At 33.8% G+C, this 14,573-nt stretch overlaps 1 protein-coding gene across 3 annotated transcripts in view; it reads left to right on the top strand.

Annotated features, from left to right (window-relative positions):
• The window catches only part of LUZP2 (leucine zipper protein 2), a 584,575-nt gene that overhangs the window by 549,711 nt on the left and 20,291 nt on the right, over positions 1 to 14,573 (top strand). For all 3 annotated transcript variants that reach the window (XM_074401251.1, XM_010330380.3, XM_074401250.1), the window contains one exon: positions 13,982 to 14,059. In XM_074401251.1, coding sequence (XP_074257352.1) covers positions 13,982 to 14,059 — 78 coding nt within the window. The remainder of the gene's footprint in view (positions 1 to 13,981; positions 14,060 to 14,573) is intronic.

The raw sequence follows: 14,573 nt of genomic DNA on the forward strand, positions 1-14,573 counted from the left end.
GAATAACATAGAAGAGAAAGGATGGAAACTACAGAAAACCTAGATTTGGATACTGACTTTGCTGTTTCCTAACATTGTCGCTCTGGGAAGGGACTTTGTTATTCAAACCCCTTATCAATATAAGGTAGATCAATATTTTTTGAATTTTAGCATACTAAGAATCACCAAGTCAACTCGTAAAACTGCTTACACTTAAGATCCATTCCCATATATTATTAATCAGTTGGTCTGGGACAAAGCCCAGGAGTGTGTATTATTGTAATAATCCCACATAGATTTTCTTCTTTCAATATTCCATGTTAAACACTTTGAGAAATTTTGTTGTTCATTTACTGGACGTTTATTATGATTATTATATAAATATATAGATATTAAATATGTTATGTTCAACCATATAATCGATATTCTTATTAATTCCTTCTCAGAAGCAGCTCTGAAGTTTTAATACTCAAAGTCTCAAAATATTCTATGGCCAAAGAATCAAACGTGGAACTATAAAACATGCTGATTTTTAGATACGGTTGTTGGTTTGTTCCATTTTCTGCCTATGCCCTCTGTAAACCAGACAGGGTCACTTTGGAAATAACCCTTGGATTCCTTTGTCCTTTTTAAAGAAGACTTAAAATACTTCAAATGGATCACTAAATTCTTAGTAGCATATTCTACTATTAGTTTGGAGTATGTTCAAGTTACTCTAAAAGCTGCTTTGTGTAAATGATGATTACTGGAGTCACATTGAGAAAGCAAAGGATATAGCTACTCCATCCCATTTTCCTGCAGCTTGCAAATGTGCCTCATATTGTTTAATAGCATATCAAGAATTAAAGACATTGAACATTGTATTTTAATTTTCATTTAGGGATTAAGAGTTAATGCTCAATGTAAATGTGTTTTTGCAACATTTCTGACTCCTATGAGTAGCAAACATTTAATTTTTCTGACTGTGCTGAGGAAATGAAAAACAAGGATGGCTTATGTTTAGCACTCGGTGCACTAGCTCAATTTCCTGCCACTACATGTGCTTGCAAGTCCCTTGCCAATGGGAGTCTATTTAACAGAAATATATTGCCTAGGGAAATGAGAAGAGAAAATGTGCAGAAAATAAATCCTAGAGCTGCAAGTAGAAAATTATGCCAGCGTTTTCATGTTAAAATAATTTTGGCTGAGATATAAGAAATCCTAGTTTGCTATTATATCCAACATGCATTTTGTGGCATTCGATGGTTTGGATGAATTGTTGGTAGATCCGATGCTTGGTTAACATAATTTTCTAGGCAAGGCATGCCCTGCTGTAATTGGACTGAGAGACCACGCACTATTGCCATTCTGGGCTACATTCCATCAGACCATCTGAAGAGGTTAGTTTCATTAGAAGCATTTTTTATTGTCCTACTCTGGTATTATTTCAAGAAGAAGCAGGAGTACCTCCAAATAGTGTAGAAATGATAGGTAGTTTCCAATGGTCTTTGGAAAAATGTTTCATTTTATTCATATAAATCTCCTGTTTACTTTTCTAGAACACCCTTATTTAAGCATGCAAACATGTTAATCTCATTTGATTTACTTCCATAAATAGTATAGAAAGCTTAAGAAATATGGTTAATCTATCAATATGGTAAATAAAAATAACCCAGTAACCATGTTAATGTTTATTTTAAAAATCATTGCCCAAACAATGACATGCAAGCACAAAGGATAATCTGATAAATAATTTTTCACCTCTCTCATTTACCCGTCAGACACATAAGGACTTTCTTCTCTGGGTTCCCATTGTCCTTGGTATATGAATGTATTTTGTCCATTATTACAGTACACCTTGCATTTTGATTATTTGTTTCTCATTCTGAATTAGGTAATAAGCAATTTGAGGGCAAAGGCTATAAAAATATTTGTATTATAAATTAAGGTTCAGGGAGGGAATGTGACTTGCCCAGAGGCACCTGCTTGGGGGACATTGATGTCAGAACTTGCCTCCCTTGAGTCTCCCACTCCTGCCATTGATTCCATCAACTGAATTTTCCATCAGCTGAATTTTGGAGTCCTTGTCTTGATTCAGTGTTACATTCTCAATCTTTTAACTTCTTCCTTTTCAGTTTCCGAACTAATAAATATTAAACCAGCACTAAAACATTGTTCTGTAATAAATACGAGAAATCCATTCCTACATAAATTGGCATTATAGAAAATTTCAACCAAAATGCATTGGTATTTATACGTAGCATGTTACTTAATTTTACTTTTTTTCTTTCATAATATTATAAAAATTTTGCTTGCTTTTAGCCTCTATCTTGTCCCATCTCATTTAAACATGCAGAATGAGCTAGACTTCTGTACTTGTCATAATTATTTTTTGTTGGTAGAATTTCAGGTTTACCAGTGGCATATTTGCATTAATTATTCTGAGTTATTTTAATCTTTTAGAGACAGATCATAAGAGATATGACTATTCTCTTTAGTGAAGTAGAAAGAAGTATATAATAACAATAACAGAGTTACAGCAATTTGCAAGGTCAGAGATACAAAGTAAATGGAAATTTGACAGTGAATTTCTGAAAACTTTATTACATCTACTTTAATTCTTAAAGTTTTATTCTTTATTTCTGAGAGCAGGAGTAGAGTATAATTAAAAATAAAAAGCAAAGAGGAAATTATCTTTCATAATCATTTCAGTGATTGTAAATTCAGTCATCATGCCCTTTTGAAAAAGTCATTCTAAATGTACTACTTTATTTACATAAATAATTTCCAAATGGGATATCTGCACTGAAGTCATACACATGAATGTATCATAATGAAAACTTTCTGAAGTATATGAATGCCTTAGTAAGATTAGATGGGCTGATTGATCTGATGTTTCTGCCTTGAGGAGGAAAATAAAACAATAAAAGGCATCCTTCAAGGTAAAAGTTACTCAAGAAAGAATAAATGGTTGATAACTGAGAATGTTTTATCTGTTAAATCATAAACACAAAAGAAGGAGCAGAGAAGAAACAAATAACTGGGAGAAAAAACTCTAGCCATAAATTCTTTGGCAATATCAAGATTTTGTAATGATCAGAATTAGTATGTTGACCACAGAACTGTAAAATTAAAGTGAGTATCAGTGTTCCTATTATAACCGGAATCAAATTTATTGGCAATATAGAGAAATTTTGATAGAAGGAAAAGAAAACTGAAAAAGGGAGATGAACGATAGAAACTAAAATGAGTACCTAATATATGCAAGATATTCCATTAGGAATCTTTGTATGTTTCAAAAAAACAATGTAATCAATTCTTCCAGCATCTGATTGAGGCAGGTATCATTTTGTCTAGCTAGCAGATAAAGAATCAAACCTCAGTAAGTTGAAGTAACTTTCCCAAGTTCATACAATGAACGAAGGTAAAAAGAATTTGTCTTCATTAGAGCTCCTATAACAAAATATCATAGACTGGGTGGTTTATAAACAAAAGAAATTTTATTTCTCACAGTTCTAGAGGATAGGGAGTCCTCATGCAAGGCACTGACAGATTTGGTGTTCAGTAAGGCATACTTGCTTAGGGACAGCCATCTTCTCACTGTAATCTCACATGGCAGAAGAGGTAAGATTATGTCTCTGAAGCTTCAGAGACATAAGGGAACTAGTACCATTCCTAAGGGCTCTACTCTCATGACCCAGTCACCACCCAATGGCTCCAGTACCTTATACCATCACCTTGTGAGTTAGGATTTCCACATATAAATTTTGGGGAGACATAGATATTCAGATAGTAGCACAATTCTAACTGAAAATGGACTACCTCTTTATTTACATTACTGTGATTACCTTTATTATCTCATTTCACTGTGATATAAACATTTTGAATGTAAATGTCATTATCATCTTTAACAAATGAGATAAAATGAAGTTAAATTGGTATTTCCCAAACACTTTTCCATAGGAAAATGCTGTCCTGTGATGAAGTTTTCAATAGTACAAAGAAACAGAAAGTGAGATAAAATAAAAACTCAAATAACAACATATTAGTGGATTTCCCATTAATATTTTTTCTTCTGTCTTAACCTCATCCTCCTCTTCTTCCCATTCCTCTTCTTTTATCTATTTCTCTCTCTCAATGTCTCAGGATAATTTATTTTGTCATTAGATCCTTTGACTATTTTTCAAAATAAATTTCTTTTCTGAAATATTGTTGAAATATAGAAGTCTATTTTTGTTGGTTTTTTTTTTTTGGTCTTATGTCAAATTTTGACATTGGCAATTTTGTTATTGCTGTCTAATTTTATTTTACCACAAGACATAAAAGTCTAGGAGCTTCAGTGTTCATGAACTTACCTATATTATCACAAATAGTAGGAAATGGAGTTGGGACTCAAATTCGTTTGTGCATGACTCCAAAGCTTACTCTTTCCGCCTTACAGTGGGACTCCTAATAATTACTAGAGACATCACAATATTAGAGTCTCCTGCACTACATTGTGACTGTGTGTCCTTTTTCACACACAGAGATTATATAATATCAAGATTTGTCTTAAATACATACTTTTGTTGTTACCATGATTGCTTTTGTGGTCATAATATAATATTGTGTCAGCTGGCAGTTTATGGCCAGAAATCATAGAAACAAATAGGTTATTCTAAAGGTGTTGGTGAAGATGTATATCTGGGAGGCAGTGTTTAATCATTTTAATAAAGATGTATTTGTGCCTTATTCCACTGCATAATTTACAGACTCAGCTGTGTTTCTCCCTAGGTCTCCTGTATAATTGAATGAGTGAATTGCATATTGAAGCAGTTGAATTCGTGCATGCTTTCCTGATTAATTTGCATATTTTATTACTTGAATTTCTAGATCTGGGGTACTTTCCTAATTAGCTTTCATTTTACTTAATTGAGATGATAGAAGTATTTTGATGACCTGTGCTACCCTTTGATTGTATTGTTTCAAATAATTTTCTGGACGAATATTTGATATTTTTTGGTTTATTTTAAGACAGAAAATGATTCTTTTGAATAATTAATTCATCATTCACTACAACTTATCACATCTCTGTTCATTCTTTCCCAAGTAAAATTATATTGTTTAATTATACATACATAAAGAGAAATGACATCTGAACTTTTGCTTTAGTTCAAGAAAAAATTTTAGTTTGAAATTGATAAAGAATGAAAAGCTTAAGTTTTTAGGCATTTGTCAAGTTTAAATATGATATTTTTATGAACCTGTATATTGTCCTATAAGCCAGTTGTACACAAATAAGCAGTTATTATATAGATGGTCATGTATCACTGGAAAGTCACCTATCAGCCATATCCCCCAAGAAAAGGGAAAAATAAGAAAAAAGGAAAATCAAAAAGAGAAAAACAGTGAGAAGGGAGAAAAAGAAAAAGGAGGGGGGCAGGAGAAAGGAAGGGAAAACGAGAAAGGGAAGAAAGGATAGGAGGAGGAAGGAAGAGAGATAGGGATAGAAAGAATGGATATGGAGATGATGAAGACAGATAGTTAAAACAATGGCCAAACAGATTGGTGGCCTTTATTTTGGAACCAACCTTCAAGGCCAGGTACAGTGGCTCATAACTGTAATTCCAGCACTCTAGGAGGCCTAAGTGGGCAGATTGTGTGAGTACAGTACTTGGAGACCAGCCTGGGCAACATGCTGAAACCCCGCCTCTATAAAGAATCAAAAACAAAACAAAACAAAACAAAAACACACACAACTATCTTCATATGGTGGTGTGTTGCTGGTAATCCCAGCTACCTGAAGGGCTGAGGTGGGAGGATCACTAGAGCCTGGGAAGTTGAGGCTACAGTGAGCTATCATCTATATCATCGCACCAGTGCACTCCAGCTTATGTGACAGAGCAAGACCCTGTCAAAAAAAAAAAAAAAAAAAAAAAAAAAAAAATGAAAAGAAAAGGAAACCAACAAAAATGTCAAAGCACACCAACAAAGTTGTATGTCTTGCCCTCTCCAACTTAATCACTGTGCTTCAACAGCAATAACTTTATGACCTTGAGGATGTTATGTAGCTCTTTGATCTTGTCCTCATGGATGAAAAAGACGAAAATATCTGAGTATTGTTATGAGGATTGAATCACATGAAATATATGTCAAATCCATTTCAGCATCTGGCACATAACAGATACCTGGTAAGTTATAGTGTACTAATTCATCAATTAACATTCCTTTATTTTCAATTTTCATACTGGAGCTACACATGCAACACCTGGGAATAATAACAGTTTTTATCATTTGAGTATGTTATCCCAGTGGGTGAAACACAGTATGTGTGTGTGGGTGTATATAAACTAATATATACATAAAATAGAAGAAAATAATATATTCTGAAAACAATTAACAAAAGGAGAATTAAAAATGACAGGGTATACATGTCTACATTTCAATATTCAGTAGGTTCAATTCATTTTATGGACTTACTTTTCATATCATGTAGCTGGCAAGCAATTATACTTGGAATGAAATAAGACATTAGTTGTTTATTTGGTCATACTGTACATCTTTTTTCAATTTATAATTTTTTGCAGGAATTTTTTTATTTTTTAATATTTGTTACAAGAAGCTCTTATGTGAAATATCAAGGATGTTTCTTGACATGTGGCCATCTGAATGAGTGCAGTGGTTTAAATTCTTTTGTTAATTGTAGAAATAAAACAACATACATCTTATTTATTTAAATAAATATATGAGCATTTAAGGTTCTATTATTTTCTTTCTGTTGTCTCAGTAATATGCATTTGCATACCTATTAGGTTTTACGTATCCAAATGGGAGTCTACCTGTTTAGGGATTGAGTTGAATGAGGACTAAAGGGATTAGATAATAAAACGTTAAGGGAAGAGCACTATGCAACATAGGAAGAGCCAGCAGTATATGCAGCAAAAAGAAGTCAAGGAGAAAGACAAATGGGGAAAAAGATTAACTTATCCTTTCACCTAAATATATCTATATATTATGTTAACAATATTATTTAAGTATCACCCATCCCCCAGAAGTGTATTTATTTACAAATTATCCAGTGTCTACCTTCATAAAATGTGGAGCCAGTCCATAGACTATCGTTTAATAGTCAAAGCAAATGCAAAACAAAAATAAGATATTTTAGGTTCATGTGATAAGATATAGAGGTCTTTTACTATCACACCTACATTAGTTTTCCATTACAAATAGCCACAAACTTAATAGCTTAAAAAACACAAATTTATTATGTCACATTCTCTGTGGATCAAAAGTCTGGAAAGTTTTCATTATGTACAAAGCTGAATTTATGAAGTTGGCCAGTAGAATGTCCTCATCTGGAATCTTGACTAGGAAGAATCAGTTTCCAAGTGTACACTGTTGTTGATAGAATTGATTTATTTTTGAACACATGAATTCTTTGTCTTGCTAGTTCTTTGCCAGGTGTGGCTGTCAGCTTCCATAAGTCACTACAAGGTCCTTGCAATATCCCCTTCTTATTAGTCCTCTTATGACGCTATTATAATCTCTCTGTCTTCAGGAAGGCCCACCCCTTTTAAGGTTCAACTGAAAAATCAGGCCTATCTAGATAATCTCTATTTCTATTAACTCAAAGTCAACCAACTACCTGATTAAAGGAGTTATATTCCATGACATTCATAGGGTCTGCCTGTGAGAACCTATCAAGAGGAGGGTGTTATATAAGGTTTATACACCAGTGGGTAAGAAACATGAGGACCATCTTAGAATCCTGCCTGTCAAAATATCCCAGTTAAGTCCTTAACTAGCATTTGAAAATTTAAAATATGTGTTGTAAAATAATTATTTTTCTATAAATTAAAAAATTAAAGATCATATGTTTCTGATACATAATAAGTTCCTATATAAGTTTGATAATGGCACTGTAAATGTGGTGTGTTTGTGTATGTGTGTGTGTATGTGTGTATGTGTGTATTTGTGTGTTACTAGGCTAAAATTAGAAATTACCTGAAGAAATGAAAAAGAATATACTTTCCTATTGCCCTTCAGTTCACATTTTGGAAGTCTTCTCTTCTTTTTAATCACCTTTAGCTGTGACCTTGAAGTGTTCCTTGTGGCAGGTATCAAAAATTCCACAGATGAAAAACAGAGCCCTATTCATGTAAACCAACACCAAGCCATTCATGTAAAGCAGATGTGTATATCTTACACTTTCAGCACAATTAACAATGGCCGTGTCATGGAGTTTTAAAAACTTTAAACCTACTGATGTATGACCAATGTGTTTTATGAAACATAACTTTTGTATCTTGATATCACTTTACACAGTTCTAATCTACAGTAAATATGTAAACAGTTAAGACAGTTCTAATCTATAGTAAATATGTAAACACTTAAGTCGAAACAGAATTATCATAATTTATTTCAAAAAATATATATGTCTATTTTACATGTTAAATCACACAGGATGAAAAAGCATAAAAAGTTAAAAGCAATGGAAAGAAAAAAGAGTAACTGGTTTTAGGCACCTGAGTTAATTAAACAAATGATTCTTGTGTATCTAAAATATGACATGCAAATACACTAAGCATATTGAATTTATGCTTTAAGACTTACAGAAATTGTCTGTGATGGATATTAATATCCCTCTTTTCAGCTGATGAAATTAAAGCCCAAGGAGATTGGGAACTTCCCCTGATAGAAAATCAGTGGGTGAAAGAACTGGAATTTGAATATAGTCATGCTTGACCTCAAAGCCTGTGCACTCATCGTACAGTGGTTGCCATTGGATATGACCTGCAGGCACTTTCCATCATTATACTTAAATCAAACCATCATTCTCAGCAAACTGACACAAGAGCAGAAAATCAAACACCGCATATTCTCACTCATAGGCGGGTGTTGAACACCGAGAACACATGGACACAGGGAGGGGAGCACTACACACTGGGGTCTGTTCGGGGGAAATAGAGGAGGGACAGTGAGGGGTAGGGAGTAGAGGAGAGATAGCATGGGGAGAAATGCCAGATATAGGTGATGGGGAGGAAGGCAGCAAATCACACTGCCACGTGTGTACCTATGCAACAATCTTGCATGTTCTTCACATGTACCCCCAAACCTAAAATGCAATAAAATAAAATAAAATAAAAAAATAAAAATTAGAATAAAAAAATAAAGATAACAAAGCCAAAAAAATCTCTCTGATACTCCCTTTTATATGTTCTTGTTTGTGTATGTATTTATGCTTTCTCCACGAGAATATAACCTCCACTGACATCAAAGATCTTGCCTATTTTCATCTTTCTATTTTCAGTCAGTGCCTGGCTGCCTGGCTCATAATAACTCAGTAAATGTTTGTGGAATGAATGATCAAAGTATAGAACCATTTTGAAACTCAATGTGGCTTTTAGTGTTCAGGTAATTTAAGGGTATCAAAGATAATTTATTAGATTGTTTAGATTTCATTTGTATGGCCATAAAGGGAAAAATAAAAATACATTTGCAGAAGCAGAAGTTGTTGCAATAGTTTTTCTATAGAATTATATTTGCTCTTATAGATAACATTGGCTACTCTCTTTAGATCTTGGCTATAGTTGCAGTAGTGCCTTTTTTTTTTTCTCAGTGACCCCACCTCTTGCCCTGTAATGTGGTGTAGCTTTTTTAAATGAAGAGGTTTTCTTTGAAGAAGTAAGTTATGTTGTTTCCAAGGAAGCTTCCCTAGAAGTAGGCCCATTGGTTTAATTCTATATTCAGTGAATTCCATTGTAACCCTAAACCCATGTGTTATTGGATAAATCTTTAAATATATAAACACAATTTAGTGTCATCTTGACCTATATTTTCTCAAGTATTTTTTCTTCCCAAAGTAAAACATTAATATATACAATTTATGTTATATTGTTTATTGTTAACACAGAAGCACTAGTAAGAAATGTTTTTTCAGCCCCTCTACTCAGCACTTTCTTCTTTATTTCATTTCCTATCCTTCTTTTCTTTTCTCTACCTTTTCTTTCATTTTTCTATGTTTGGTAATTGCATTACTGTTGATTCTGCAACATAAAATAATGTTAGTGTCAACTAATCATAAATGTTATCATAAACCATTAATGATAGTACTAACAATAATCAAAGAAGGAGAAAGAGAAAAAAGAATCTTTGCTATTTGTTATTCCATCCTCAATACCTATTTATGTTTTCTGATTTTACCCTTAAATTAAATCCATAAAGTACACCCATTTTACAGCCAAAGAAACTGAAGCCCAGAGAAAAATAACTTGATCAAGTTCATCAATGGACAAGTATCAGAGCTAAAACATAAACCAAAGTCTATTTCACTTCAAAGCATTTTAAACCAATAGACACAACTACCTTTACACTGTAATGTTGGAAATGGGTCAAATTTATCTTGCCTTCCTTCACAACAGTTTTCTGGAATTTTTGATAGTCCAGGTCTTGTTTGTAACAATGAGGGAACTCTATGGGAAACCTACCTTTTTATGTTCTTATCAAATTCAGGTGTATTTCAGCAAATGATATAAGTTTAGTAAAATGCTTTATTAAAGCACAAAACCAATGCAGTATAGTAATGTGGCCTTATCTCTGGTGCCTCTCTGAGACTCACTAACAATTTTATGAACCATCTTATGAAATTTCCACAATGCCTCTGAAGCCCAGAAAGAGTAAACTTAAAATACTGTTCATTATAAGATCAAAGTAGCAGAAAAAGGTACAGCTGTCTTCTATCCACAAAACATTTTCTTTAATGTTGAAATGTAATAAGTTTTCATTGTTCAGATGATCAAAGGCTTATCTCAAAGAGTTGGTTGTGCTAGCATTAATGAAATATATTCCATAGCAAATCCCATAACTGTATCCTCAGACAATGACCTCAAGTGATGCTTTACACATACAGAGTTTTTAGGTCAAAGAGATTCGGGAAATATTTATATTATATCTCCTTCTTAGAGATTTATAATACATTGTGCATTATGAAGTGAATATCAAATTTCATAGGTACATTTGAATTGCTAGCATGCTGATTAAAAATGCAAACCCTATATTCATAGAACAGAATTATCACCCTAGAGTATTTTTTTAAGTCACTTCTATTTGATTATGTGATCAGATCATTCAAGATAAAAAATTTAAGATATTGTATGTTAAAATTTCTGAGAAGAACTACAATAAATACAACTGTTTAATGTTGAAATCAATTTTTACCTAAACTTAAATGACATGAACTCCACTCCTACCAAGTGCATTTTGGGAAATCCTACACTATGCAAATTACTTTCTGTATGAACCATGTTTTTTGAGCTTGATGTTTTACAATTATCTTAGTTAATTTTTCCTTTTTTTTATTATACTTTAAGTTCTGGGGTACATGTGCAGATCATGAAGTATGTTACATAGGCATACACATGTCATGGTGGTGGTTTGCTGCATCCATTGCCTCATCATCTGCATTAGGTATTTCTCCTAATGCTATCCCTCCCAAGTCATCCCACCCCCTGCTATTACTCCACTAGCCCACAACTCTCCAGGCTCCAGTGTGTGATGTTCCCCTTCCTGTGTTTGTGTGTTCTCATTGCTCAACAACCACTTAGTAGTGAGAACTTGCAGTATTTGGTTTTTTGTTCTTGTATCAGTTTGCTGAGAATGATCGTTTCATTTCATCCATGCCCCTGCAAAGGACATGAACTCATCCTTTTTATGGCTGCATAGTATTCCATGGTGTATATGTGCCACATTTTCTTTATCCAGTCTATCATTGATGGGCATTTCAAAGGGTAAATGTAAGAATAATAAAAACAATAGCCAGGTGGTTAATTACAGCAAAAGAGTAATTATAATATTTCTAGAGAAATGTGAAGTTCTCATTCTAAATCACACACAAAAAAATCGTTTTTTTTTTTCTTAGGCAGTGTAGAAGGTTCCTCTCTATATATAAAGGAATACGCAGTATTAGTATTTAGAATACTCAAAAACTATTTAGAAATAGGTCATTAAAATGTATTTAGATAAGGTAGTTAAGAATTCAGCTATTGATTTTTAGTCTTATAGTGACAATCTCACCTTTTCTGTGTATTAAGACTTATTTAGAAAAACCAATTGTGTATAAAATATGCCTAAATCTGGTTATACACAGAAAGCAGGCATTTATGAAAATTCTACAGTATGGAAATATTTCATGACCAATTTTACAAAATTATTTATTATTTATTTAGAGATTATATATTGACCAGTTTTTGGTAGGCATCTAGCTGTGATCTAGTGGTGATAAATGTAGCCTCTGTCTTAAAGGTATTCACAATATACTGGGAGGAGAGGCATGATTATACATATAAAAACAATGATAAGTTCTAGAGTTGTTATAACCATTACCTTTAGAGCAGGGAAGGGTGACTGAATCTATATACTAGTAGAAAGGATGAAGTATGACAGAAATGAGTAGCTGTTTTTCAGGGTCCTGCAGTGAAGGAATGGAGTAGCACACACATGGGTAGAGAAATGTACAGATACATGGTTTGTGTTCAGTTAAGAGCAACATAGTGTGAGAATAAGGAGCATGTAAAAATAACCTTTAAAATTTGAATTGGAGTAGGTTTAATCTCCTATATAACATTTTTATTCATCTTCTACTCAGAATTTTTAGAGTTTAAAGTCAATCTAGGTCTCCATCTCCTGGTTGATCCCTTGGAAATACTTATTTTTTTTATGTCAGTGGTCCTCAATTATTTTTTGAGATAGGATCTCACTCTGTTGCCCAGGTTGGAGTGCAGTGGCATGATCACAGCTCATTGCAGCCTCAACCTCCCAGCACAGGTGACCCTCCCACCTCAGTCTCCCAGGTAGCTGGAACCACAGGGATGTGCCACCACACCCAGATGTTTTTTTGTGTTTCCTGGTAAAGCAGGTGTTTCACCACACCACATTGCCCAGGCTGGTCTTATACTCCTGGGCTCAAGAACTCCACCAACCTCAGCCTTGCAAAATGTTGAAATTATAAGTGCGAGCCATTGCACCTGCCCTGTCATTCATGAATTATTAAACTCTTAGGCTCTGTCTTGCATATGGAAAGATTATGAGAAATTGAACACACATACACACATAAATGCAGATTCTTACACTACATATGTTGCCATTAATTTAAAAGTATGTATATAATAGAAAAAAAGAAGAAGGAGGAAAAGTAGCAGTAAGTAAAAAAAGAAAGGGAGGAAGGGAGGGAAGGAGGAAAGAAGGAAGGGAGGAAGGGAAGAAGGAAGGAAGGGAGGAAGGGAGGAAGGGAGGGAGGGAGGAAGGGAGGAAGGAAGAAATGGAGGAAGGGAGAGAGGGAGGAAGGGAGGAAGGGAGAAACGGAGGAAGGGAGGGAGGGAGAAAGGAAGGGAGACAGGATTTAATATTTTAACCTTGGTTAAAATAGAAGTGAAGCCCAAGTGGAATCCTTTTTTTTTTTTTTTTTTTTTTTTTTTTTTTTTTTTTTTTTTTTTTTTAATCACTGTTAACACTTCATCTTCCTTAAAACTGGTGAAGCTAATGAGTAAGATGAGATTTTCTGGTTAGTAAAATTTGAGATCTTAGTTCTGGAAATATTATCTTTTAAAAAAGATGTTGAGAATTTTATGCACTATAGAGTAATGGTCATATTATTTACATTGCTTCCTAGCTTGCAATATTGATGTTCCTGCAGGCACTCAAATAATTGACATATATAAATCATAGAGTCTAGATGCATTGCAGATATAGTAGTTTTGTAATCTTTTACTTCTTTTTAAATATTTTACATGGAAATAACTTTCCACTGGACTTGTACTTCTTTGTAGTAGCTGACTGCCATAAGCCCCATTGTGATCCCCAAACCAGCCAGGAATGTTTGATCTCTCCTTGAAATCCCGCTGCTGTGGTGATGGTTTTTGTCCCTAGCTTGCCTTTTCAGTATGGATCAAAGTGATAGAATCTTCTCAACAGGAATAATTCAAGAGAGTCTTTTTCAACCCCTCTTTATTTAACTTCATTGACGTATTTTCAATTGCTGCTTTTGTAGGAGGGCAGAACCTGTTCAATGAGGCACCAAGAAAGTCCCCCAAGTAATGCCACTGCAGAAACTCAGCCTATCCCACAGGTATTTGTTCGTTGTATTTTTATGTCAGAAAGAACTTCTTGAAGCCATTGTATTTAACCCTCTTCTCTTTTGCTTTAGCTGGGGCTGGATGTTGTACTTGCTAGTGCTATATAGTGTCTTCATCTGGTGCCCTGGGCTTTTCCACAGCTGCTCCGGTTTCTACTAAGATTTTGGCTTTACTTTGTGAGGCTCTCAGAACATCAAGGGTGAGGGAAGTTCTCCCTCACTTACATCCTTCCTCTCACAGACCAGGAAACAAAACAGAAATAAACAGGGATGTTCAAAATGATCAGTGATAAGAAATATTGGACAAAGGTGCCTAAAGAGGATTTGAAAAAAGCAGAGATGAAAAGAAGTGCATATTGCTCACAAAAACAAACAAAACAAAGACAAGTTAAGAGTTTAATTCTGAATTTTTATTTGTAATGTATTATACTTGGCCAAAAATATTGTATCATTGACATTCTTAGTACTTATTTCAATTTCACTTAATACTAAAGCATTGAGTTAGATT

The sequence above is a fragment of the Saimiri boliviensis genome, chromosome 6 (assembly GCF_048565385.1).
Source record: "Saimiri boliviensis isolate mSaiBol1 chromosome 6, mSaiBol1.pri, whole genome shotgun sequence".
Taxonomy (NCBI): Eukaryota; Metazoa; Chordata; class Mammalia; order Primates; family Cebidae; genus Saimiri; species Saimiri boliviensis.